The 26,513-nt window shown below is 43.0% G+C and overlaps 1 protein-coding gene across 3 annotated transcripts; it reads right to left on the reverse strand.

Moving 5' to 3' along the window:
- Positions 1-141: 141 nt before the first annotated feature.
- On the reverse strand, positions 142-26,513 carry LOC135903415 (malonyl-CoA decarboxylase, mitochondrial-like). 3 transcript variants are annotated; one of them, XM_065433735.2, is made up of 11 exons: positions 26,242-26,513; positions 25,724-25,852; positions 23,370-23,513; positions 22,563-22,700; positions 20,052-20,207; positions 15,568-15,732; positions 12,395-12,506; positions 10,862-11,014; positions 9,080-9,304; positions 5,556-5,661; positions 142-4,253 (listed from the first exon to the last, which is right to left on the reverse strand). In XM_065433735.2, exons 1-11 carry the CDS (start codon positions 26,242-26,244, stop codon positions 4,142-4,144), a joined length of 1,443 nt encoding a protein of 480 aa, XP_065289807.1. In that variant the 5' UTR covers positions 26,245-26,513; the 3' UTR covers positions 142-4,141. The 3 variants fall into 3 exon arrangements, with proteins under 3 accessions (XP_065289807.1, XP_065289808.1, XP_065289809.1); XM_065433736.2 differs by having other exon boundaries at positions 26,451-26,507; XM_065433737.2 differs by lacking the exon at positions 26,242-26,513 and adding an exon at positions 25,973-26,192.

Genomic DNA, 26,513 nt, shown 5'->3' on the forward strand with positions numbered 1-26,513 from the left:
AAAAGGCATTGTATTTGCATAAGCCTAAAGATACTGGGCTGGTTGCCAACATTGATGCAGATGCTGTCCCTGCAGAGCTCAAATTTGTGCCCGTCCAATGCGGTAGAAAAATAAAGCATCTTAGACTAGAGCACACACACATTCTAGGTATTTAACTTCTTTATTTACACGTGAAAAATAGGTAAACAACAATATCTTTATGCTTGTACTGCTGAATATGCTGGAGGTACAGCAGCGAGGAAACAAAAATGACATCATTTATAGATGGAGGTCTTTCTTTTTTAACCTCATAACATAATGAACATTGCTTCTGACACAGTCAAGCACAAATCGTCTTGCTCATTTTTTATGAACAGGCAAGTTTTTTGCTCATGTCTGAAAAAGTGGTAAAAAAATCACCACTCAGTGAAAGAAACACACCATAATGACTGACGCTAACTTGGCTACAGTCAGCTATTGCACAACCACTGGGCTATGCGAGTTTAAAAGTACACGAAATCGGAAATGCTAAACTAGGCCAGGCCAACAGATTACTTTTATATTTTATTTTTCTTCAGCTTTGTCTGCACTGGTTCAGTGACAAAATATGAATTATTAGAGGGGCAAAACAGGGATGAACTTCCATTATTAGATTTAAGGCCCAAACTGCAATGGTGGTGATGCCGTTATGTGACGTCAGAGATGTTGCGTTTGTGAAAAAAATGTTTTACAAAAGCTGTCATGCTGAGTTTTCACCTATGTTAAGATACAATGTTATCTCTTTTTTCATATATAACCAGCACTTTCCTAGAATCGACCAGGTGCTCCTACAATTTGTTAACATGTAATGAGCTGCTCCAGGTTTTCAGAGATGAAGTAGAAAAGTGGTAGTTCACAAACTACCGTCATCAAATTAACTCAGCCTTGCTGAAAAATTGTACTATACTTGTTGAAAGCTTCCACCGCTACGTAGTGCAGGCAATACTACTGTGTTTCACTTAGTAATTTTCTGGCAAACCCAATCTCTATTCTGCAGCAAGTAGTATCAGCAAAAGCCACCTGTCTGCAATTTCACAATTATAATTGACCAACCTACCTTAACGTAATGCTTTTCTTTTGTGTTTCTTTAACTGTAGGCCCCGACAGACACAAAGACAAATGTGCCTGGTGTGAAGATACACTGACACTCCAGCATATCATGTACGAATGACCGAGGCACCCGAAACATGCCGTTTCATCGCTAATCACGGACTCACTCGCTAACTGGTCATGGGAGGCGCGACTCACCAAACTGGACTTGGGGAAGCCAGCTGGTGACCGTTGACCAGGCCCGGCGAGCCGCAGAAGCCAGTTGGGCGCTGGAATAGGGGCTCCACCCATAGACACCAATCAGATTTATGTTTCAATAAAGTTGTTCTTTTTAATTGTAGGAATGAGAATTGCAAGGTTTTGCTGGAGCCTGGCGGTAGCTCAAGAACTGCTGCCAGTGAAGTACGAGGCGGTTCAGTGAAGACTGAATGAGTTTAAAGGGCCCCTCACCAGGCCCCATGGCAAATTTTGGTTATGTGCTGGAAGTTGTTATGTGTCCTCTAAGGAGCGTTCCGCTGCAAACATGTTTAAATAGGCTCATTATTAGCCAATATAGAAATATTTCAGCTGCGAACCCATGATTTCAGGAGGCGAGCTCCACTGCCAAGCGAGACGCTCTCTCCACTTGCCCTGTCTAGCCTCCGCAAGCGAAATTCCTTCCCTGCATTCTCCCATACTGGACCTTTAAGATCGCGTGACACATACACCACGGGTTTAGCCTTAATTTTTCTACTCCTCATTTTTTTTTTTTTCCTGCCGCTGCGCACTTTTGCTGATGGTGCTGTGCATGAGCTGTTGTGATTGTCTCATTTCATGCAGTGCACGATTTTGCGCGCTGTGCACAAGGACGCATGACTAGTGGCATAATTCAGGGCTACACGAATACTGAAGCAGAACAAGCGGATCATAGAGCACGATCACGCACTGGAACACAGTAGAAAATGGTATAGTTTTGGTACCTGCATACAAGACTGCACGACCGTGGGAACTCTCTTGCTTCGGTGCAAAGTAAAACAAAAAATGCGGACATTCCGTTTGTGTGTTTTATTATTTCTCTAAACTTCAATTTGTTAATTCAAGCAACAGATCACACAAATAAGAGGTGTTGCCTTGAATAATTCTCGAGGTCACGTGTCACCATGAGCGAGGTCACACTGCAGACACGAGTATGTAGGTGCAGAGACACGGGTACGTCACCGTCTGGGTTGGAGCGCGGTCGCCGCGAAGTAAAGGGAAAACAGCATTCGGATTGAAATTTTAGGCCTTTCCGTGGCGCGTAGCAATGTAATTCTTTGCAAACACCATCGCTAGCACGCATTGTATGCTCTGCGCTTGTCAGCTCAACATGGCCAGACCTGGTGAGGCCAATACATGTCCAACATGTTTTAAGACATCTGACATAAAATTATAATTGTTACTGGCTTAAGTTCACAGCAGCAGTAGACACCTAAAATTCTGTAATTACTTTCAGTACGCTCCTTATTTAACAATTTCCACTAACTATTTCTTAAAGTAACATCAGCATGCATACTGCATCTGTGGAATTAAAGCCAGTTGGTGATGAACAGTGTCAAGACATGTACATTAAGCAGGAATTCTGATGATAGCACCATTTTGGGACATTTGTCCACAAGATTGGCGATGAAAGGCAGTCATGTGCCACATAGTTTTGTTTCACATCGCAAATGAAAGGCTTTGTGAGAAAATGATAGGTAGGACACCAATGCATTTCGCTGCAAGTTCTTAGATGGCTCACTCAGAATTGGTGCTAGCCTCAGGACCTGTATGTGTCTGGCTTTAGCAGACAGGCTTGAATTTCACCACTGTAGTATGTACAACAAAGTTAATAAAATGCCTGAAAGCAGAGCAAGTTGGCAATGATTTAAGATTCAGAAAGGCTAGCTTAGAGAATATGGACACAAGAAAAAACAATGATAGAATGTGTAAGTGTGACTCAACGAGGATCTAGAAACAGACACACATAGACAGCGCTGTCTTTGTGTGTCTGCTTCTTTCTACGTCCTTGTTCAGTCGCGCTTACACATCATCTCTCATGGCTTCGAACCAACTAGCCTGGCAACTTGTTTTAACTAAATTAAGCAGCATGGTGTCACGCACGCACAGGTAAACGGAAACACGTCTCGCTCGATGAGCCCGGAAACTCTCTGTCAAAATTCTGGAGTGAGGAATCGCACAGCAGCAGCAAGCGAATTGACCTTCATGCATCTCTTGCTTCAACGCAAGCAGAACACTGAAAGAACAGCACATATGAAGCTACCGGCACTACGTGCACTCCGCAAACATTGCAGATCGCTTTGAAGATGAGACCCGTGCAGGCACGCACTTTGGCCACGTCGCAGATCGCTTTAAAAAAACGCGAGCGTCAGTAACACATCTCTACGGTGTCCGCCAAAGGCATCTACTACGGCGCCCAATATTCGCGCGGCCAACGCTGTAGTAGACGCTGCGACTGTTTCCATTCTGTGCAAAGCGGCAGGTGAGGAGGACATTGAGGCACCCTAGCAGCAGCCAGAAAAGAATGCCCCTCCTCCCTTACCTGACCCCCCTGCCTCGCGCGACAGGAGAGGGCATGCATCCGAGCCGCGTTCCTCGCTCATGCATGCGAGATTGAACCGCGTTCTCCGGCTCACTCTCACACGCTTTCACTCATACGGAACCTCAAGGCGATGGCATAAATGTGCCTGGAGTGTCCATATAATTGCTATCGCGATAAAACACAGTGTTTGTGCTGTACTTCTTGTTCCTGTGTACATGTTTTGTATGTGTGACTTTCTGATTATAATTAAAATTTGATTAGTGAAAATAAATTATTTAATTTTCTCATTGGCCATTCTTGAACTAATTCTGATGACATCCTCAACTATCAATTTTTGCCAACAAAGGCAATCATTTTGTAGCGATTCCACTGCTCTTGACACTTCAAGAGAGTTGTTGCTATATAACAAGTACATATATCGAACTCACAAAAATGAATTGGTGAGAGCTGCCAAAATGCAGGCAATACCATCCAGTGTCATCTTCACTAGACACAGACAAAAAACACCAATTGACTTTACAGAAAGGACTGAAGAGGCTTCAGATGTTCCATGAACATGTCAGAAGTTGTGATGGTTCCATTCTCCACGTAAGCGTGCCTGTAGTCTTCCATGTCCTCTAAGTAGTACCTAAGGACACAGCACAGAATGCTGTCAGTCATATGCAACGCTAGTTAAATGAACTGGAAAAATAAATAAACAAAGGAAGAAGAAACATTTCTTACAGTAACACAAGAATAGAAGATTGCACTGTACAAAAAGGACTCACTGAGACCTCAGTGAACAAAACCGAATTAACAAGAAGTTAGGGGAACATTTACAGTCTGCATAATTCCAATGTTGAGTGCTTACCTAACTTTTACACAGTGACATTTACAGGTAGGCCAGATCAAAATAATTGTAGTTATAAACAAAGCTGCAGTAAGACACCTTCTGCATGTGATTAATGGGCACTGTAATGGCGCATCTTGGAATAAACAAAAGTGCCACAGCCACAAAACTCGGCATTTGTGAATGCATCGAACTGGTGCTACATGCACTGGCAAATGTTGAAAGGGAAATAAGTGGTTTAGATTGTTCCTTTAGACTGTGTTCTCGTTCAAGCTCTTTTGGGAACATAACTTTCAGTGAATACCAGTTAGCTGAACCAGCAGAAACCTGCGTGCAAGTAACACTTCCTGTCACCATTACTTCCATGCCATGTAAAAAACATCAGAGGAATTGATTGATTCATTAATTGATTAGATTTAACATCCCAAAGCAGCACAGGTGCTAAGAAAGATGTCGCAGTGGAGGGCTCCGGTTTAATTTTTACTACTTGAGTTCTTTACTGTGCACCAAAAGAACTGTGCACAAGCGTTTTGGCATTCCAGCCTCATCAGTATGTGGCAGCCGCAAATGTCAATCAAACTCGCGATCTCATGTCCGGCCACAGAAAACCTCAACCACCATAACGGAGTTTGTGGTGCTCTGTGGCTATAATGGAAAGATTATAAGCAGAGATGCTTTGATGTTAACAAATTACTGCTGCTAGAGTGAGTCATCATACTGGACATTATGTAACACAAAGCTAAGATTGCGAAAAGCCAATCTTGAATATGGCTACACTGCTACTGTGTGGTGTGCTCTGGAAGCAGTGCGTCCCTGAAATATGCAATCAGCACCCAAAATGCCTGTTCAACTCGCAAAATCCAAAACTTGCATTACTCAGACATTTGGCGAGTAGAATGACAATAGCAACACCCACGTATACATACATATTAATAGGTTCAGATCGGCATGCAAGCTTCCACAAAGAATTCAGTAGAGTTGAGGCCTTACGAAAGTACTGGCTTATGAAAGTGCAGCTAGACCACAACACTGTTTCCACTAGACTTATCATTAAGGCATTTAGGCCTTTTAAAGGTAAATTTAACCTGGGGTGTCATTCACCTGTAATTCACCATAATGGAGCAAGATGATGAGAGCCCACGGGGAGAAACGTCGCCCAGCCAGTTTAGCCTCCAGATCACAGCACCATTTTTCAGGTGAAAGTTGGCTGAAAAAATATAGCAAGAAAATGCATAACGCTTGAGCTTACAGATGTGCAGGTTACAGGTTTACGTAAAAGGCATGGTGGAGAGAGGCATAAATATGCGTATACTACTTATATGAAACAAGCCAGCTGCTGAAAGAATCATTAATGCACCAGAACTACTTAATCTATTTCTAGTCAATGGCTGGTGGTCAGCCTCTAAGGAGCAGTTCAAGATTACACTCATTGAGATGAAGTAGTTATGGGAAGCCCTCGCTGTGAGAAAGAAATGTGTGCGAGTAAAAACTGATTGCAGCTATGAATGGAAGCTTATGATATCCCCGAAAAGAAAAAAATGGAGCGCGTTGAGACGCATAGCCAACGCCGCCTAGATAGCACACGGTCGGTGTACTTCAATCCGTGATGTCATGTTACGTTCACCGACTGCCACAGAATCACCACTCCCTAGTAAGCAGCGGTGATTTTGATGTCACCACTTTTGTCCTGCTGGGCTTGGAAATGTAAGCCTCGGCGATTTTGATGGCACCTCTTTTGTCATGCTGGGCTTGGCAATGTAAATTTCGGTCCAAGTAGCATGACATCATAAAGCAGAGCGCACAGGCCTGCTCTCTAGGAGGTGCTGGTTTAGCCCAGTGGGTAAGACACTCTGCTTCTGAGCATGGGGTAGTAGGTTGGAAACTGACTACAGCCAAAATTTTTCCTTTTAAATTTCTTCCGTTTTTTATGCACTAATTTATTTATAGCAGTTACCAAGGCAAAGTCATAACGCAGGAGAGAGCGTGTGCGGACAAAGGAACGCGCGGATAACACAGGCTTGCGAAAGCGAGGGTGACATGGCGTTTCGGCAATGACCTCTCCCCTCCCGCAATGCCTGGCGCACCAGCAGGTGCGCACTTTCGCCCGCTCTGTCCAAAAAAAGCATGCATGAGTCGGTCAAAGATCAAGGTGATGTTGGTTGTTCTTTTTGACTGCAAAGGCATTGTACATCAGGAACTTGTACCACGTGGCCAGATGGTAAACAAGGAAGTCTACCAGAGAATGCTAGCGTGTTTGAAAGATGCTGTGAGCAGTAAGAGGCCTGAACTGTGGAAAAACAAAACTTGGATGTTGCATCATGACAATGAGTTGGCTTCCACGTTGCTCCTTGTTCGCAGCTATCTAGCAAAACATCACACTCCCGTTATGCCCTATCCACCGTATTCTCCGGACAAAGCCCCAGCAGACTTTTTCCTGTTTCCCAAACTTAAAGCCACGTTGAAAGGGTGTCATTTGGAGATTCCGGACAATGCGACAAGAGACCTGTGTGCCATTCCAGACTGTGTTCCAGGAGGCTTTCCAAAAATGGAAGAAACGGTGGGAACAGTGTATTGCCAGTAGAGGGGACTAATTTGAGGGGGACTGTGCTTAGAATCTTGTACAACAAGCAATTAAGATGTTATAGCAAAATTCCGGTTTCTTTTGAACACACCTCATAACTACCATATTTACTTGCATAATGATAGGAATTTTTTGTCAAAGAAATTGACGCAAATTCAGGGGTGCGATCATTACGCAAGTTAAATTTCCTGTGAAAAGAAAACAAACATTTTTTAATCTCGCGTTTGCTGCGGGATGACAACAGGTTAACAAGCAGGCGGCTGCTGCTGAACAGTGCAGGACACCAAAACAAAAATGGCGGCCGGCAGAGCAAGCCAAATGCGCCGAACGCGATTTTTGTCCTTCTCATGGATACATTACGCGCATTAAAACAGTTTCTTCCGTATCAGTAATAAATTATATCGTAAATACCGGCAAGTTTGCGACAATAACGTAGCCATGTCCACTTTGAGGGGACAGAAAAAGAGGTGGGCGCGCTTAGCTGCCAGTGACATAGAAACACATGGCGGGCAAAAAAAGTGGCATTTGTCTTCACTATCCTAATATGGCACGTTTCCGTTAAGGGTGGGCGAATGAATGGATAGGGACAGTTTCTTACTTTGTGACTCCTGCTACTGTCACATATACTTAACGATAAACGTGCGTGATGGGCATTAAAATAACAAAATTTGCAGGAAAAGCGCGAGTAAGCCCCCCCCCAAAAGAACGCGACAAGCAACTGTAAAAATTGACAAGTGACTTGGTGAAAACGGAAGCCCACATTCGCTTATATTAAGCTAAACTGGCAACCGTGATGTCAACACTAACCTATGTCATTGAAGCTTGGAGAAAAGAAATATACAGTAAACACCGATAATTCACACAGGCCTGGGGCATCGCCACTAGCACCAAATGTATAAGAATGACTGAAATTTCGGACACCTTACAGCATATTGTGCGATAATCTGGACTCCGTCTGTACGACTGTCTGCTAATGTGGCCAACGAGTCAAGCGGGATTAGCAATATTTTTGTTTTGAGACATCGCCAGCAAGGCCGTCGGTCATGTCGCCAGCACTCAACAAAACCAAAACTAGCGAAGCCTATCCGATCTAGTATTTGCCACTATGAATTCGGTGCATGTACTGACTGAATTTTTTTAAATTTGTAGCAGCAGCACGGCAATGGTCGAGATATGGGCTGTAATTCTGTATTGTCACCTTCCACTAGATTTTGTGCCCTTCTTATCAGCTACAGTTCATGGCCGGTTCATGGCCCACAACACATGTGGAGCATCGCTCTGACTACTGATGAAGCTTGAAAAGAATGGAAACAAAGCATTAAAAGGCATTGCTAGAAAATCATGGCCATGGAATGTTTAAGCCAAGCGCAAGCATATGTGTGTGCAACAACACGCATTGGCAAGCCTGGGCCGTATTCTTAAATGATCACATTTTCGCAGTATTTCGTGCGACCAGCAACGGATGCATTGAGGGGCAGCAGCATTTCTGTGCAGTGATAAGATAGCGTGTCAAGAATGAAGTTGCTCACAGATGCGGATGCTTGCTGCGCTGGTCACATGAAAAATAGCGTGCTTGGCATTGTGCCGAAAATGCAGTCACTCCCAGACAGACATGTTTCTTGCTCTATAGTCATGCAAAATTGAAGATATCTTCGAAAGTGATAGTTCACTTTCGAAGTTCACGGCACACCTTTTTTGGCCACTTGTGGAATAAAGTCGCTCACGTTTGGCCCAATCTGTTAATTAAGGCTCCTGGTTATTCAGACATTTTGGCAGTCCCCACTGAGTCTGAATGATCAGTTGGCGACTGCAAAGCAGTCGTTTAAGTTAATTACAGCAAATCTCAGGCTACACTACACCAATGCATAAGGGTACCAGTTCTGTACAACTTGTCGTTTAAGGTATAGGTTCAAAAGTTACTTATAAAGCAAATTTTTGTACATACAGAAATATCTGGAGTAAGATCATTTCACATTGATCGCATCTCTAATGCGGATTGAAATGCAAAGAGCTTTGCGCAGCAAAGTGCAGAACTGTAACTTACCAACGTTGTTCAGAGCATAACCGCGCCGCTTCTCGTGGTAGAGATATAATGCACAAAGGTGCATCAGAGGCACCTGAAGCTGGGCAACCAGTTCAGGAATGTGGAACCAGCCGTTGTTGCGCAGCAACATCAGAAGCGCATCCAGGGGATGCCTGTTTTCGCTATATGGCTGCACAGCAGACTCCAGCTGCTGACGATTGAAGAGCTTGCCTGCCTCGGCATTACCTGCGATGGAAGCACGGTCGCAGTTGTTCCCTTCCATATGACGTATAAGTTCTCTTAACTCGACTGTTCTTCTAGTGTGAAACAACAGAGAATATACAGAAAGGCATGACATGAATTCAGCCAACTTTTATTGATGTATACAAAAAATATAATGATAACAATAAAAGGTGACACGTTGGAAATAAGTAGGGCTGTGTGAATACTAAATAGTAGATTTTAAATCGAATCAAGAAAAGAAAGTCTCGAATATTGAAAATAATAAAATTTTCACTAAAATTTAATACTTACAAATTTTGGGCAAGAAAACACAAGCTCGGGAAAAAGGAAGTGAATCTGAATCTACTCCGCGTGAACGCGACTGACTGACTTACCCAGGCAAAACCATGGAATGGTAGGCAAAGAAAGCTTTGCTTTAAAGAAATTATGGGGTTTAGCATTCTGAAATGCTCAATGGGTTATGAGGGACACCGTAGTGGAGGATTCCGCATTAATCCTAATTACCTGGGGTTCTTTAATATGCACCTAAAGATAAACACACAAGCCCCAATCAAAATGCGGTTGCTGCAGCCCCAAGTCGAACCTGCCACCTTATGCTTATCAGAAGAACCGTCAAGCTGCTGAGTCAACACGGTCAGTGAGAGTTGGTTAACATTCATTTCCAATGCAAACAGTGCAGCTGTGACTTGACGGCTACAATTACAGATGTGTGCCCTTGTTTCATGAAGCATAAACAGTGCTGCAGTCACTTGACTGCTACAATTACAGATGTGTGCCCTTGTTTCATGATGCATTGGGTGATTGTGAATGATTACTTGGTCTAACGGCCAAAAGTCTAATGTTCAAATGGTGTCTAATGCCCGAAAGTTACACTCAAGCTAAAAAGGAATGCCTTAGTGGAGATGCCCCAATTAATATTCACCAGGTGGGGCCCTTTAATTTGCCTGTATATTTATGTACACACAATGTAGACTGAAAATATGCCAAGTAAGACAGAATTTTTGTAGCACAGAAGTTCAGAAAAGAAAAAACCAGGGAAAGGAAAGAGGAGACAGAGAGTAGAGGTAGACAGAGAGGCAGAAAGAGAGCAACCACGCACTAAAAGTCAAGGAAAAGAATTCAAGATTCAAACTATGGTGCTAAGCATCCTAAAACCATGCAAGGGCTATGTGTGACGCTGTAGTGGGGAGGGGTCTCAAGATTAATTTGACCACATCAAGTTCTTTACCTTGTTCCTAAACTTTAGTACTCGAACATTTTTGCTTTCTTCTTCCATCGTAGTGTAGCCACAGCGACCGCGAATCAAACCAGCGACCTTATGCTTAGCAATAGAACGCCATAGCCACTGAGCCATCGCGGCTGGTCAAGGAAAGATAAGAAAAATAAAAAGGGGTCACGAGAGCCACAACAGTGCATAACAGTTGCAAGGCATTGGCACTAGCGTTCATAAACAATAACTATGGCAGAATTATTACTAGAAACACTTCAGAGCTGCTAGTCTACGTTATTGAGTACACCAATAGGGGCAAGAAAGAAAACCTGTACAGGCTTGTAGAGTACCTCTGAGAATCTTGTTAATTTCAGACATGATCCACTCCTTAAAGCCAGGAATTGGTGAGAGAGATGAGAACTCATTCACATTAGGAAACTCTGCCTTGACCTTCTTCACTGCACTTTGGATAAGATATTTCCCAAGCTCGATACCTTGTAGACCTGGGCACAGCAAGAAAGAATACATATGCATTGATGTGGAGGTTGACCTGCTGAATCGATTGACTAGTATAATGTTTATTGTAGAAAATGGCTGACGCTAGAGGGCACTTAGCAAGCCTGTCAAGTACTCTGGCATCGAGTGAGATCTGGGTTTGCACGTACACCTGTTGAATAAAAAGTTGCACATGCCATCACTGCCCTTAAAGATATTCATAGCAACGACTTTTGTGTAATAAGAGTAGCATAGCCCACAAGCTTGCACAACACACAGTAGGTCATTTTATCAATGTTTAAGATGAACGTGAAAGGACTTCCAAAATCTGTTCACCTTATCACAATGCCTGTTTAATTAACAGAAAGCTCACTAACTATGAATACCATTATAATCTTCATCTGTGCATCCACTACAGAGTGACAGCGGCTCAGCAATCGCCAGTTACTCCTGTGGTGTGCGGACTGTCTCCATCCAATGCCAGCGAATTTCCTTATCTCATCAAACCATCTAATCTTCTAGTGCTGTTCCCTTCCCTTGGCACCCCTTCTGTTATTCAAATAAAGCAGTGATTATCCACCCTATGCATTACATGACTTGCCCTGCCCCACTTATTCATGAACTTTTCTCTAATCAGTAATAAACTAAACAAAGGTCCCTAAACTGTTCAGCGGAACAATTTTAACTGTATGTGTCAATGAGCTAATTGGCACATGACGCTCATAGAGAAGGTTTCGGCACAACTGGGATGAGACACAGCAGAGAAAAAGTGAGATGAATGTGTTTAATTTATTTAAAGGTTTAATGTCTGCTTGTTATGAAGCTAACATTGTACTTGTCTGTGTTGTTTTTCTCACCTTTCATGTCCGATTCCAGTTTTGCTCATCAGCCCATGATGGGAATCTCAGAATTAATGCATGCAACACTCAAATAGACATAGCTAGGCACAGTGTTCCAGGCACAAAACATTTATATAATTTTGAAAGAAGCTGCAACTCTGGTCTATTTACAGACAAAACAATATGCCAACATTTCCACAAAACAAATGCTGAAGAACAGTCTATACAGTACAAGTATATTAAAAATATATCATGAAAAAATGGTTATAGTAAATGTGTGTATTCTAAACTAAAGAAAAACATTATTTTTTCAAAATCTAAGAATTCTTATTCAAACTTTCTCACCGGGAAAACAGCAGGAGTTGGGCCACAGCTGAAAGTTGCTATTCACACAAACACAAGTTCAACAATGAATACAGCCATGCCACATATAAAAGTATTATCTGTATCTTTCTAGTAAAAATAAAGGTCAGATAACCATTTTTTCATGACAAGGGACAACTAATGATGTTAGTACTTAGTAACATAAAGTAATGCCTGAGCACTTACCTTTCTGAGTTGACGAGATTGAGTAGAAGATAGCACACTTAATGATTTTTTCGTCTTCCCAATCCTCAGGTGGCTCAGGTTCCTCGGGACTGTGCCGATGGCCAACAAGCCTCTGTTTTGAATGATAAGAGTGATTACTGCAAGTAAACTCAAATCACTTAATGAAGTTAAGTCAAGCGATCGCCCAAGAATGTACGGGTGCAAACCTACCATCACAGCAAGACAGAATATGTCTACAATTGCTCAAGTAATTCTTGCTATTACCATCATCACATTTGTTACTGAAACATTGCCACCAAACCAAAAAACAATAAAAGAGTATGAGGGTTTACTTGCCTAACAATCAATAAGCCAACACTGTCTAACCAAACCTAACAGACACTGTCAAAACATAATGCCCATTCTCTGAGTGTTCTGTGTTAATGTTATGTGAAGAATGAACCTTAGCATAAGAAGCAGTCAACAATTGTTAAAGCATACCAGCTTCCCGCTGTTTACACAAAGCTCAGCTTGCCAACAACAAACAGCTTCACTTAAACGGGCCCTGAACCACTTTTTATCGAAGTGGAGAAAGACATTTGGAGTGAAGATAGGCTATTTCAGAACCACTTTGCCGAAAAAAGTACTTCAATGCGTTCAGCAGAAGCGGAGTTATCGGCAATCAAACACGGCCTCAGCTGTGCTCCCCTTCCTCCTCTAACGCCTTGCACTGTGAAGGCTGTGGCGGAGACGTCACCAAGGCATGCAGTTCAAATTTCTGATTTGGTGCCTATGCCGCACTAAACATAAGCCAAACGCGGCTGCCCTCAGAGAGCTGCAGTGCGCTTAGCCACTGGACTCGTGGCGGCCGGGGTGTAGCCGAGCGCAGCGACCAATAGCAGCCGCGTATTGGAGTGTGCTTTATGACGAAATAGAGCACACAGAAAAGAGCGAGGATCATGGGGTTTTTGAAACGAGAGCACTTGAGAAAAAAGTGACTTCACACTCTGCTTGCGAGCTCCACAAACCGCACACGACAGCAGAACTTGGCTGAGATGTTCACAACAGCGTATGCTACCCGCGGGCTATGTTATTTCACTAAGCCCGAGGGGTGGTTCAGGGACCTTTTAAGTAACAAAGAATTGACAACAGTGCTAAAGTGGACAACTTGTTGTGTAGTGGCTTAATGTGACTCACACGCAGCTTTTCATTAAAGCAAAGGTTTTTTTGTGTCTTCCTTCGACATTTCCTCGTCTGCTGCTGCTGCCTGCACGCTATGTAGTGGGGTGGTTCAGAGCGTGTATATACATGGAAGGAGCATGGCCGAGAGGAAAGTCGATGCAAGAAACTTGTTTGGAGCTTTTTATCACGTCTGTCGCATGTGCACAATGGCCTCTATAGCTTCCTGGATGTCACCACATTAGCCTCTTGATAGGTGTAATTATCTGTAACCTCCCTCAAAAGCACTGCAGAAACAGCAGTGCTTACCTTTTTACTAACGTTGTGGGGTCTGATGTGGGATTCTTACACCGTACTCTTGGGACAAAGGAACGACAACACAGTAGTGCAAACAATCACAAGGGCATTTATTGCACCTTTCATACATCAATGCCTGCTAGCCGAGTTGCTATCCACAAAACATGCCGATGGGCGCGCGACAAATCTAGAAGTCCGACTTACCGCGACCGGAAGCGAGCGAATGTGTTCGCCCCATGCTGGATCCCAACGCCTGCTCGTTCGCGTGTATAGTCACGCGAATCGTGGCGCGTTCAAAGGCGGCCACACAAGACGGTCTCGCCGAAGCATCGGTCGACGCGCACGCGGGAGACGTCCCCGCCGTGCGCCGACCCGCCGGGCAAGAGGGTCGCTGCACGTGCGGCACGGCACGTCCGTCCCGCTTGCTGTCTTGAACCCCAAGAGCAAGCGCCTTCCTTTCGGCGCCCAAGTAACCTCGCGGCGTTTGCAGCGCAACACTCGCGCCATCTCTCGCACTGCGCTTCAACCACTTAGACCGCGCGCGTGTCACGCAGGCCACGCAGCGAAGCAGGAGAACAGGAGACGCGCTATGCGGGAAAAACATCAGGGGAGGCGCGAGGGTCGCGCATCCCCACAACGTGCAAGTACAGAGGGGAGGCAGATAGAATGGTAGAGAGGGGGCAGAGAATGGGTAGAACTGACGCAGTCACGAAACGATGGAATAATAACCTTGCCACTCTTGCAGTTCCCATACAGGGGAGAGGGTGGGAGAGGGAAAAAATGACACAGAAGGCAAGGAAGCAGTAATTGCGGGCAAACTGAAGGTACGGTAACGGTATACTTCTGTTATTCTGGAAAATAAACACCATACAAATTTGTCAAGCAAACAACTGACGTAGAGATGCAAAGCCGCATTAAAACACTGTAGGTTCTAGGCAACACTATGGCAGTGATCACACATCAAATCAACACTTCTGTGTCTACTGTGGTGGCTTGACGGCTATAGCATTGCTCAAAGTCGTGGGCTCAATCCCCAACTGTGGCAGCTGCATTTCGACAACAGCGAAATAAAAAAATGCTAGTACACTTAGATTTAGGAGCACGTTAAAGAACACCACGGTGTGTCAAAGCTAATCTGGGTCCGCCACTATGGCGTGCCTAATAATCCAATCATGGTTTCGGCGCATACAGCCTTGTAATTCAATTAAAGTTTAACGCTTCTGCCACAATGCGATGTGCCATGTGAGGCAATGATACTGCTCAACCCTATTAGAGATTATGAACAATGGCGCGCAATGTCCCAAAGCAAACATATCACCCTGTGTGTTCTGTGTATTGTGCAGACAAGGTAACATTCCCATCAACTTACCACTGTCATATTGGACTAGACACTGAAGAAATTAATCATTCGCCATCAACATCACCGCTAATTATCGTCAATCAAAGCAAACAGCACAGAAACCTTCGCTTACATAGATTTCCACAGTGCATGGGATCTGCACATTTCTTAATGTCAAAGAGCAGTGAAGAAGCAGTATCGCATTACCCTATTTCTATAAGTTTCTTTCATCAATAAACATATCTCCAGCCAAGCAAAGTGTTTAGCAAAGAGGTAGATGTACGTGAATGGAGAAGTGACGATTTTATGGCTGCACTGAAACAACCCAGGTCTTTAAAAATCTGTCGCCAACAGTCCCTGGCAAAATAGAAAGGTGCACCTGAATGGAAGAGGAGATGGAGCTGGTCAAGGCAGTGTGTAGCACTACAATGGGCTCGCCAGGCATGCAACTGTGCGTGAAGACATAGCAGCGGCGGTAGGGGCCCACACGCCGCTTCAGGTCAGTCCAGTTGCGTATTGGATGAACAGCCTCGTACTCCGATATCTGCACTTTCCAGTCACAAACAGGAAAATCAATTCAAGGAACGCAAAAAAGAAAAAAAAAATCAGTTGAGCTGTATTAGTAAATCCTTCTTCTACGTCATTGAAATCAGCAAAGAAAATCATGGCAACACGAAGAGAAGGACACAGGATGAGGGCTGTCCAACAACTTAAGTTTATTAAAAGCAAAACACAAAAAGAAAACACCGATCTGCGCACACAAGTCATTCAGTGACATCATAGAGCACATCAGCAAGCAGCTGTGACTCACAATATAACAATACCGTTAACAAGTAGGCATCCATTCCAACTATTCCAACTGTTTATCTTGCTGCTATACACTTGTACAATACAAAAAAAAAGACACTCTTAAAGTGTGAGGAGGCTTGACAGGGTAGGAAATATGCAAAGAACAAGAATCTGGTGGTGATGCTGCTTGAAAGTTCCTCCACCAGCTCACCATAATATTATGAATTTTGACGGCCCTTGCTTGCGAGCCTAGCTAATTTTTTTTTAATCAGTAAAGAAGGAATGCATTGTATTCTAAAGAAGGCAAAGATTGAACTGTTTAGAAAAGAGTGAGACTGTTTACTGAACAGCCAATGACCCAAATATGAAAAAATACTTTGGAATCTATGATGACGCATTGGCATATTGGAACAGAGGCTTTGGTGCAAAAATTACAAAGCTGGAAGTTTGACCTTAATTTTCTCTTTTGAGTGATCAACCTGATAGCACGAAATTAACTAAAATAAATCTTTAAAAGAATGCCTTATCAGTTTAGACTGATAAGCGTTTCTCCTTAAGTCCCCCCTGTTTACATTTAGCAATAGGTTTACGTTTTTACAGAGTACAGAAACATTTGCTTGTGGCCATTGGACATGTCATGCGGAATGTGCTAGTTTTTGTTAAAGCACTGAAGCTGAGCAGCTTTCATTTCATCCCAATGGGACAGACAAAATAATTGCATCTTTGTGGAGCACCCGGCAATCATATGGGAATACAACTCCTACATGCAATCGATTGGGGGAAAATAAAAGGAGCCTGAAGTCGGAATTTTGCTTGAAAGACAAAGCATCGATTGCAATAGCAAATAAGCACACAACCACATGAAGTAAGGACAGTACTTTTATAAGCCGTATCAACTTGTAAACATTCGTCTACTAACTAAATTAACAAGTATGGTGCCAGCATGCACAGCAAATGTGAACATATCCCATTTGATGAACGCTGATGCTTGCTGTCAAAACGCTGAAGTTAGAAAGCTGGCAGCAGCAGCGAGCGAAGTGACCATCGTGCTGAGTATTGCTGCAACGGCACACCGAGAACTGAGTGAGAACTACAGCTGAGTGCCGAGAACACACAGCACGCACAAAGCTATGAGCTGTTGACGCACCTAGACTCTGCCCCCAACGCAGATCGCTCTCAAGATGTGGCCGTGTGACCACACGCAGCTGCCAGATACGACGTTGCAGCTGGAGTACACCTCCCCTCCCCCCCCCCCTCCCCCCCTCGTGCCTCTCAACGTTGCCTCGCACGCGATGGCGCAATTCCTCCCCGCTTTCCTCTTTTTCGCACAGATGAGATTGAGCTGCGACTGTCGGCTCCCCTCGCACGGTTTCACTCACATATACAGTGTATGGCATGTGGCGATGGTGTTATTGCCCTTGGAGTTTATACGAAACATCACGGCAACAGCGATGGCAGAAATGCACCTGGAGTGTCCATATGATCGTTATCACACACACACACAAAAAAAAAAGAAATCACACATCTTCCTAGCTCTTGACTTAGGTCTTCAGGTTGATGCATTATTCGTTGACTTTTCCAATGCTCTAGATACTTTGACCCGCTCTAAAATTATGTATAAACTTGATCTTGTATCAAACAACCTTTTGGTTGTTGACTGTATTAGTGGTTTCTTTTCCAATCTTCCCCAATATGTCTTTTTTTATCCCTATTGATTATTTTAAGCATGTGTATCTCCTGGCATTTCCCAGGACTCGGTGCTTGGGTTCTTGCTATTCCTCGTGTATACTAACGATCTCGCAGACACAACATCTACAAAAATCAATCTTTACACTGATGACTGTATTCTCTATACCATAATCAAGTTGCCTGGTGATTATCATTTTCTTAGTAGTTCTTCTTCTAGATTTTTTTTCGGGTGGTCTCATAACTGGCACATGAATATAACATTATTGAAGTCAGTTACTATGGGTTTTCACAGAAGGTTATCTTCACTATTCAATTGCTCACTTAATGCTTTTTCAGTGCAGTGGGTATAAGAATATAAGTACCTCTGCCTACTTTTTACTACTAACTTGTCATGATCTAATCACATTCACTTTACTTGTAACAAAGCCCACAAAAAGCTAAAATATCTCAGTCACCCATTACGATAACGTCCAAAAGAAACAAACTTCCAACATACAAAACCCTCGCAAGACCAATTTTTGAATATAGTGCTAGTGTCTGAAATCTGTACTACTTTGCTGACATAAGCTGATTAAAGTGATTGATAAAAAAGACTCTTTGCTTCAGCTGCCGACACTACAATAGAAACTTTTCACTATCTTCTCACTGAGCACCCCTTGGTCCGACTTTATAAAAAAGCAATGTCGAGTCTCTGAAACTTTTGCACTGTCTCTTCAACTCATCCTGATATGAATTCCTGAACTACTACTTAAAATGTGCTAAATTGTCATCAACCAGAAACGATCAAAAACAAAACATATCTGTCATTCATTCTTGGGCTGAGACACTCTCTGCCAATACGAAAGGGAACACTTTACCCGAGTGCAAACAGCGATTTTTGCGAATGTGCACATCAGAACCTCACTCGCTGCTATTTGTTATGTTGTTCTTCTAATGAAGATTGTTGCTTATGTAACTCTTCCTCATTACAAGCACAAACAAGGAAAATATGGTGTTCCCGTACATATTGGCAGAGAGAATACAGCTTTTTTCCCTTGGACCATAGAACTTAGTCAAATAAACACCTGGCAACACCTAGTTACTACCAGTGAAGAATTTTTTACAAGTTGCTCAGAATCTTCTCTTTTATTTGTACCTTAAAGTGGATTGTTTTGTTTTATGTTCATTTCATTTGAACTGAAGGGCTGCAGTATGCAAAAACAAACTACAGTAGAACCTCGTTCATACGTTTTCCAAAAGAAAGCATGAGAAAAAACATGCTAACCGGGAAAACGTACCATTTAAAGAGACTTTAAAAATTTGGCAGACTCAACTATTGTTGACATCTACTTAATGCAAAGCACTGCGCAGATCGTTGTGGCACGAGATGCCAACGCGCGTCGAGCTGGTGGTTCTCCAGCAGCATGAGACACGCTTTGTTGTTTTCCTATTGTGTGGTGTTTTAAGAGGGCGACAGGAAACCGAAGCGAAATTGAGCTGGATGGCGGCACAGGATGCCACCTAAGCAAAACGTTATGGCCAGATTGCGCCGCTTGCAACAGAGAACCATGGCGTGTTTGGAATGTCGCCTACTAGAAGTGTGCAGTACGCTACCAATAGCACTACACACCATGCGCTAGAAAACAGATAGGTGAAGATGCTTATTGCAATAGGCTTGGCGGCAATAGCTGCAAATGTGGTGTGTGACGAGTCTGGCGGAGATTTGCTGGTACCGGAATAAGAAACTGTGCGTGCCGCCGTTTTCATATGAGATAGGTGTCTAGATAATGTTCTCGATCATGCTCGCCTCACGCCGTGTCTTGTTCACATGGGATCTTGTGGCCGGAAAACCTCTACGATTGCAGTCTGCAGCAGGGAATGGCATCGCATTTCAGTTATCGCCTATTAAAAGCGTGCGCTATGCTTCCGACGGCACCACGCACTGTGAAATAGATAGACCTTAAGATGCTTATTGCAATAGGATTGGTGATGATAGCTGTGAATGCAGCATGCGATGACCCCAGAGATTTGCTGGTACCGAAAGAAGAAATTGAGTGCGCGCCAGTGTTTGCATGTGAGACGGGCGGGCAAGTATTGAGGTGAAGCTCCCATGGCAGGCAGCTATATATACTACTCTCGATCACGCACACCTTGCACATTTTCTTGTTTAGATGGGATCTAGCAGCCAGAAAACTTATCATACAATTGCAGTTCGGCAAAATACTGAACGTTGGTGCTGAAAAATTGTTTTCCAGGACCGTATGAACAGGCAAAAATGAACGCAACTATATTGGGTCATTTTTTTTGTTCTCGATTGCGAATGTTGGCGCTGGGAAAACGTACGCAGCGGGAACATATCAAAGAGGTTCTACTGTATAAATAAATCATTTTAATTAGGTTTGTCACCTTTTGCAGCATTTCACAGGAGGACTGCCACGTGATGCGTTCCAATTTGACGAAGCCCACTGTGAACCACAGTGCCAAAAGATCCTTAAGGATGACGTTCATGTGCCGAATGTCATAGAAGCAAGGGTTTTCTGTTGGTAGTGACAGTATTAAATCCTGCAGAGAGTACAAAAAAGGATCAATAGACACAATGCAAATATCACAGCAGCATTCATTTTAAATATGTAATAAATTTTGCACCAGTATTGCACTAGCAAGTTCTGTCATGGAGCTTTGTTTACCTGCTGACTCAAGTGGGCCGCCATTTTTAAACCACACAGAAGTGGCATTCACAGGGATCATCTTCTAGTTGTAGTATTTCCAGACTAGTTTACTTTATACCATCACATGATGTATTTGCTTTACCTTTTCTTAGTGCCGCTGATGCAATTTCTTGTTGTTTGTTACGTTTGGAAGCCCAAATTTCTGCTCTACCTGTGCAGCTCGATGCGAACACTGCGTTCTTGAAAATGTGCTGTTACTGCCCTACCTGAGTGTGTTTTCAGCTCGAGGCTTTTGGGTTCCTAAAAGAAAATTCACCGTACTATATGTGAGTCATTGAGAAATTTTTGCATTACATACAGTTGAACCTTGCAATAACGAAATCGGCAGGGAACGCGAAAAAATTTGTTTTCGTGGGGAATTTCGTTGTTGCGAAATGAAACAGCACAGATAAGTAATACGTCGCAGAATGAAACTTTGCTGTGAAATTCCGTTAGCCTACTTTGGCAAACTCTGCTTCAAGATATATAACCGCATTGCTGACGGTACAAAGTGCGCCGTTTGCATCTATCAGCAGTGGTAGTACTGCTGCGGGCTGCGGAATGGTACAATCACTTTTGTAAGATTTTGTGTAACTCGGCATTGGAAGCTGAGCAACAGCACTCCATGCATGCATCAACATTTCTTCAGCGCATGCTGTTGTCCATAGGCACCGACGTGTCCAATGCTGAGAGCGAAAGGGATCGTATCTCGTATACCCGAAGGCAATCGATCGAGATTACGGCCCCTCCGCACAAATCTACATCCGGCGCTGAATCCGCATGCGATGCTTGTCGGGTGGCACCAAAACTAGCATTCTTGAAGCAAGGGATACATATTCCCGGACGATCTCATGGCCTGATCACTCCATGCTGCGATTGCCATCTCAAGTGCCATAAACAATTCCACGTCAGTAGGATATGAATTTGCTTGTTTTTGCAGCATTTTTCTCACCAAGGTGGACATTACGCACTGCAGTAGGTGTGCCAAAACCGTCGTCACATGCCGGTAGCAATGTGCGTGCCACTTTAAACAGGCAATCAACAAACAAGATGGCAGCCATGATGTGTTTCCAGTGCACGCAATTGCTTCCGGTGCTTGGTTTTTTACACAGATAAAAGTGGCGGCACCCACGCAAGTGTACTGTAGTGGTATTTTACGCAGTTTCAGTGCAATGCAATCGCATTTGAGCACATTTTGGAGCTTGCTAGCCTTGCGCAAGTAGGTAATATAAGGGGTTACGTTCTGGCAAATTTTGTTGATGCAGAATTGTAGTACAGTGACATTTCGTTGTTGAGAGGTCCGAAATGCATTGAATCCTATGGCCGTTCGCTGGGGGTAGGAAAATATTTCGTTGTCGCAGGATTTCGATCACGAGTTTCGAGTGTATAGGTAGCACCTGCATGAAACCTGCTTCAGTTCTGATTTGTTGACAGACTATGTTTGTCATGATCATCACCGATGAATTAGTCCTTCTTGTGGGCACAAAATCCCCCAAGAAAGTGTTTCTTTCTATTCAGGTAACTATTTTGTTATTACTTTGTTTCTACACCACATGACAATATATTGACCTGTTTACTATACTTGCGGACAACTTTCTATGGCAATGAAAGGAAAGCTGTAGGGGCACATGTGCTACTGCGCCAGGTAGCTCAGCAGCCCAATGTTTCTAGGAGCAGACGCTGAATCAGCATAGCATTCATGTGTGATGGTTTCCCATTTGCTGAAACATGGAAGAGAAAAGCATAAAAATAGGTCACATTTAAAACATAGTCGTGCGTTTTGTCTCATTTTGCTGTCGTAGATAACATTTTTATATTGCCATGAGACAGTCAACGGGCTGGTACTGTTGATCAGACAGTGACAAAGTGGCCAGAGGCATGCTTGAAAGCCTTGCATCAGTCGCTGCTGCTTGTGGCTGTTGTATTCTTGTATATAGTAATAATTTGTAAATAGATGTTAACCCCGTAACAATATTTCCCCTTCCCCAGCTTAATATAACACGGATGGGAATACGGCACTTTTTCTAAGAGTGCTCTTCCTTGCACGCACTTTGTTTCTGTAGCTTCCTCTCATTGCCCCAGAAAGTTACCTGCGAGTACATCTACAAGCAACAAGAAGCCCAAACAAGATTCTCATCAAATATTATTTAATTAGTCAGAACAAAAGCTTTCATCAGAAACATGCTTACAAGGTGGACACAATACTTACAAGCAAATCGCCCCTCATGTCAACAAGAAACTTGACGCCACCTTCATTCCTTCCCAGAATGTGAAAGAACGACACATATTTTGGCATGAGTAGGGCTCCAAGGCGCTCTTCATTTCTGAAGCGAAATGCTGGCTCGTTCTAAAATAAGGCAAGAAAAATAAGAAATACTTTTGAACTCCAGTGTAACGAACAAGAATATAACAAATTACTGGATATATTGAAGGAAATCTAAAATTCTTCTTGCCAGTACCAGCCTGTAATGAATACATGCTTAAAGCAAATATTAGATGTAATGAAAGTATTTTTGTGTCGGATGCAGTGTAGCTATAATGAAGCTCCACTGTGAATGGCCCCAGATTACAACAATTTTTCAAGTCATGCAAGCCTTCATTACAGTGAACAGCGACTTTATGCTATTGACATTAAAATAAGTACTAGCACCTATTCACGCTTTGTTTTCACATAAATTTTGGGTTTTCAATGTTTAGTAAACTACTTGAAATCGCCACATGCCTAGTCTGTCTAGAGTATCTGGACATGCAGCAAGGTGAGTTTTTTTTTTTTTTTGTGTGTGTGGAGCTGGCAGGCAAACATGTCAAATGGTTCAGTAAATGATTGGGACCAAGAGATGCTTACTGTGAAAAAGTGCCAACAAAACAGCAGTAACAGCAAATTCTTTAAAAATTATTATTAGAATAAAAGAACGGGTTCCTGTACGCACTGGAGTTCCTCAACTAAGATAAGCGAGTCTTATCCAAAAGAAGAAAAGAAAAAAGTAATCAGCAGTCAGAGAGAAACAGGCAATACCTGAGTGTCTTCTAAGTAACTCCTGGCAGATGCCTCAAACTGCTGCCTGTCAATATAGAATTCCTTTGCAAGAAACTGCAAAAATTCAGCCTTCTGCACTTTAGTACCCTGCCTGTAGGCACTGCAAAATGTCTTGAGCTTGTTCTGTTGTAAAAGGAAAAGGAAATGCAAAGTAAGCACAAGAGATAATGTGTTTTACATGTACACAATTGAGTGTGCATAGAAAAAGATATCTGCGAACCTGAGCCACAGAAAAGAAATTACTATAGACTGGAAAACACAATTTGCTACTGCCGTACCCTGGTGTCCTTTCCAGTCATGATGCATTTCTTTCCAGTTCTTCCCAGCATTGATAAGAACCCACATACATTAAGCTTCGAGCAAGCTGAACACTCTACTTAAGCAATGTTGCTTCATTTCACTTCAGTGTACAAATTATTTGCAGCATGTGACCACTTGAGTGAAGGCACTAGCATATTTGAAGGGATGCACGCCATGTCACATTCAATCAGCAATGGTGAAGGCGTACTCTTCTCTTTCTGTAGTGCTAGCAGCATATAGTGCATTAAAGGCAAGAGCACTGGTGAAAATAATTATATTTATAGTGTGCCTCAAGCACTTTAAAGCAATTCTGATAGAACCTGTGTTGCAAGTTTGAAAAATATGTGCAAAGCGTTTTAGCAAAACGAGCTCGACAGTAGATGTCTGAGTGTTTGCTCACAGTACTACTACGTCATGACGTAGCGGGTTCGCTTATATCATTACTTTCACAATGTTTTACACCCAACATATACTTCAAGTGGCCGGATTGCCACTTCAATGTATGCTACAGATGAAATAGTTAATGTTTCATATCTGACATTCATGTATAGAGTTCTCGCATAGAGTCCACATTTTGTAAACTTGACAAAACACACTGAAAAATAAAAATTTCTTAATCCACTCTGCAGCAGTACACTTCTGATGATGCAGAACATGCAAAAAATGTGGTGACACACATTTTCAATAGAGAGAATTGGCGAGTGAAGGCTATAACCAACTGTGAACAAGTACACGAAACCTTAGGCTGGCGCTGACATTATGGCAAGGGAACTTGTATTTGTCAGGCCAAGACCCCTTGTCAAACATGAAAGCCACAGGCTTCACCATGAAGTTTTCCTTCTTCCCTTTCTCATGTGGGCACTTATCTGCCATCTTCATGTAAGACATTTGTATAATAATGTAGATTAAATATTAGTTTTTGTGTAGTCCTTGATTTACGCCTCATTGCCATTCTACGTATAATTTCTTTCAAGCACGTCCCAAATTAGGCTATCAGCAAACCCTCTTAAAATGTAGTACTTAAACAGGAACACATGCAGGTTTCTTACCAATTATACCAACAGTTCGAACGTTATGAGAAAAAAAAGAAATTGCCACAAAGCTTGTCATACAGTAAAATGCATAGAATTTGACAGAAGCCAGCCAGGCAACAACAACAGCAGCATTTGACAACGTTTACCGCAACAGCCTCATTATTTCTTGTGAGCACAAACATCAAGGTGATCCAAGAATGAATATATCTTATGTTGCCCTTGACAGCCTTTCAGAGTGGTAGCGGCTAAATTCTCAGACAGGAACCGCGCTGGCTGTGATTTGCCACTGAATTAAGAGGCACACAAGCACCTTTTTTCAGCCTGGCAGCGCAGCTACTGACATCTCAGGTAACAAGCGGGATGTTAGCTCATGCAAAAATAACACAGCAGACTCTTGCAACCTTGCAAAATCACAACCCAATTTCCAGCAAAGCGCCTTTTTTCAAGCAGATGCATTAAGCGTTTCAGTTGCCTGTAATTAAATCACATATTTGAAGATGTTGCCAGCATATGACTCTTCTGTTTAAAACGTTGCCTCCCATAAAACATTTGCAAAGGCTTTATGTTAAGAAAGTTTTACAATGACAGTAATTTATCGACACAAATTTTACTTTGCCAGAACATTGGTAACGGTGTCCATTTATGGTCCTCCCAGGAAATTCGCAAAGAAAGTTTTGAAGTGTTTCTCTAAATGGACAACAAGGGTTCAGACATTTTCACTTAACCCTTAATTGACACACATACTTAAAAATTTGCCTGCATATTGATGCTGACACTGCCCACATTTTTCCTTATATATAAACTTCGTATGTGGTTTAGTTTCTTTAGAAAACCGCGTAAACTGCCATGTTTTCGCGCGCTTCTATTTCCTTGGTCACGTGCAATCAGGCAGCCAATGGGAGGCCACGATTTCCATGACAATAAAAATGGCCTTACTGATACGCTAGCGCGCGAGCCTCGGGGTTTGTCAGTATGACTAGAAATGAAAATGTGTGTTACCTCTCCCTGCGTTGTCTCCTGTTGTTCGATGATGGCGCCGGCAAGCGCTTTCAAATCCGGCAGCGAGGCAGTCGCCAGCTTCATTCTTGCTAAATTGGTGAACACACTTCGCCTAAAAAGTGAGGAAAGCTGCGAAGCAACCGAGAGAGAGAGCGGATAAGTTATCGAGGAAACGCAGTGAGGCTGGCCTAAAGTAATTTCCTTCCTCCACTAATCAAAAGTAGCAAAGCAGCGGTGTCAAATACGTACTACAAAAATCGCATGCCTGCTTGAACAGCTATGCTACAATCAGGCTCGATCACGAACAACAGGTCAACTTCGTAAGAGACGAGGCGCATTTTCTGGCGTCCCACATGTTATTTTGACGTAAAACCTATTGCTTCGTTGTAAACAAGCTTTCCGAGGCACACTGGTTTTAACATCATTCCGTTCCAGTCGCTTAGCAAGTAATAACACCAGCACATAAACAAGCACGAAGTCATAAGATCAATTGAAATGGGGCATAGAGGGTTGTCAACCATTATATCACAGCTCGTTGGTCACAGGCGGCCACAGGTGATCGCTGGCATTGCGACAAAAACAGCCAACGTCAATAGCTCATTGTACACAGCCAGTGCTTGCACCAGCTATTGTGTGCGCACCAGCACTGCGCTTAGTACATGGTAACAAGGTTCATGATATGACACGCGAAATAACAAAGACCACGAAACGCAAAAGCTAAACGAACACAGAAAATGCCACATCCAGCATCTACGCAAAACAGCTGCGCTTCCCAATCGCTTGACTACTA

This window comes from Dermacentor albipictus, chromosome 5, assembly GCF_038994185.2.
Source record: "Dermacentor albipictus isolate Rhodes 1998 colony chromosome 5, USDA_Dalb.pri_finalv2, whole genome shotgun sequence".
NCBI classification, from domain to species: domain Eukaryota; kingdom Metazoa; phylum Arthropoda; class Arachnida; order Ixodida; family Ixodidae; genus Dermacentor; species Dermacentor albipictus.

Bases quoted from the DNA above. Each gene is read 5' to 3' on its own strand.
- LOC135903415 (XM_065433735.2), bottom strand. The intron at 23,514-25,723 runs GTAACACACATT...CTTTTACAACAG, and splicing joins AGGAGACAACGCAGGGAGAG to AACAAGCTCAAGACATTTTG. The intron at 12,507-15,567 runs GTGCACCTTTCT...CATTCAAAACAG, and splicing joins CCATCTCCTCTTCCATTCAG to AGGCTTGTTGGCCATCGGCA.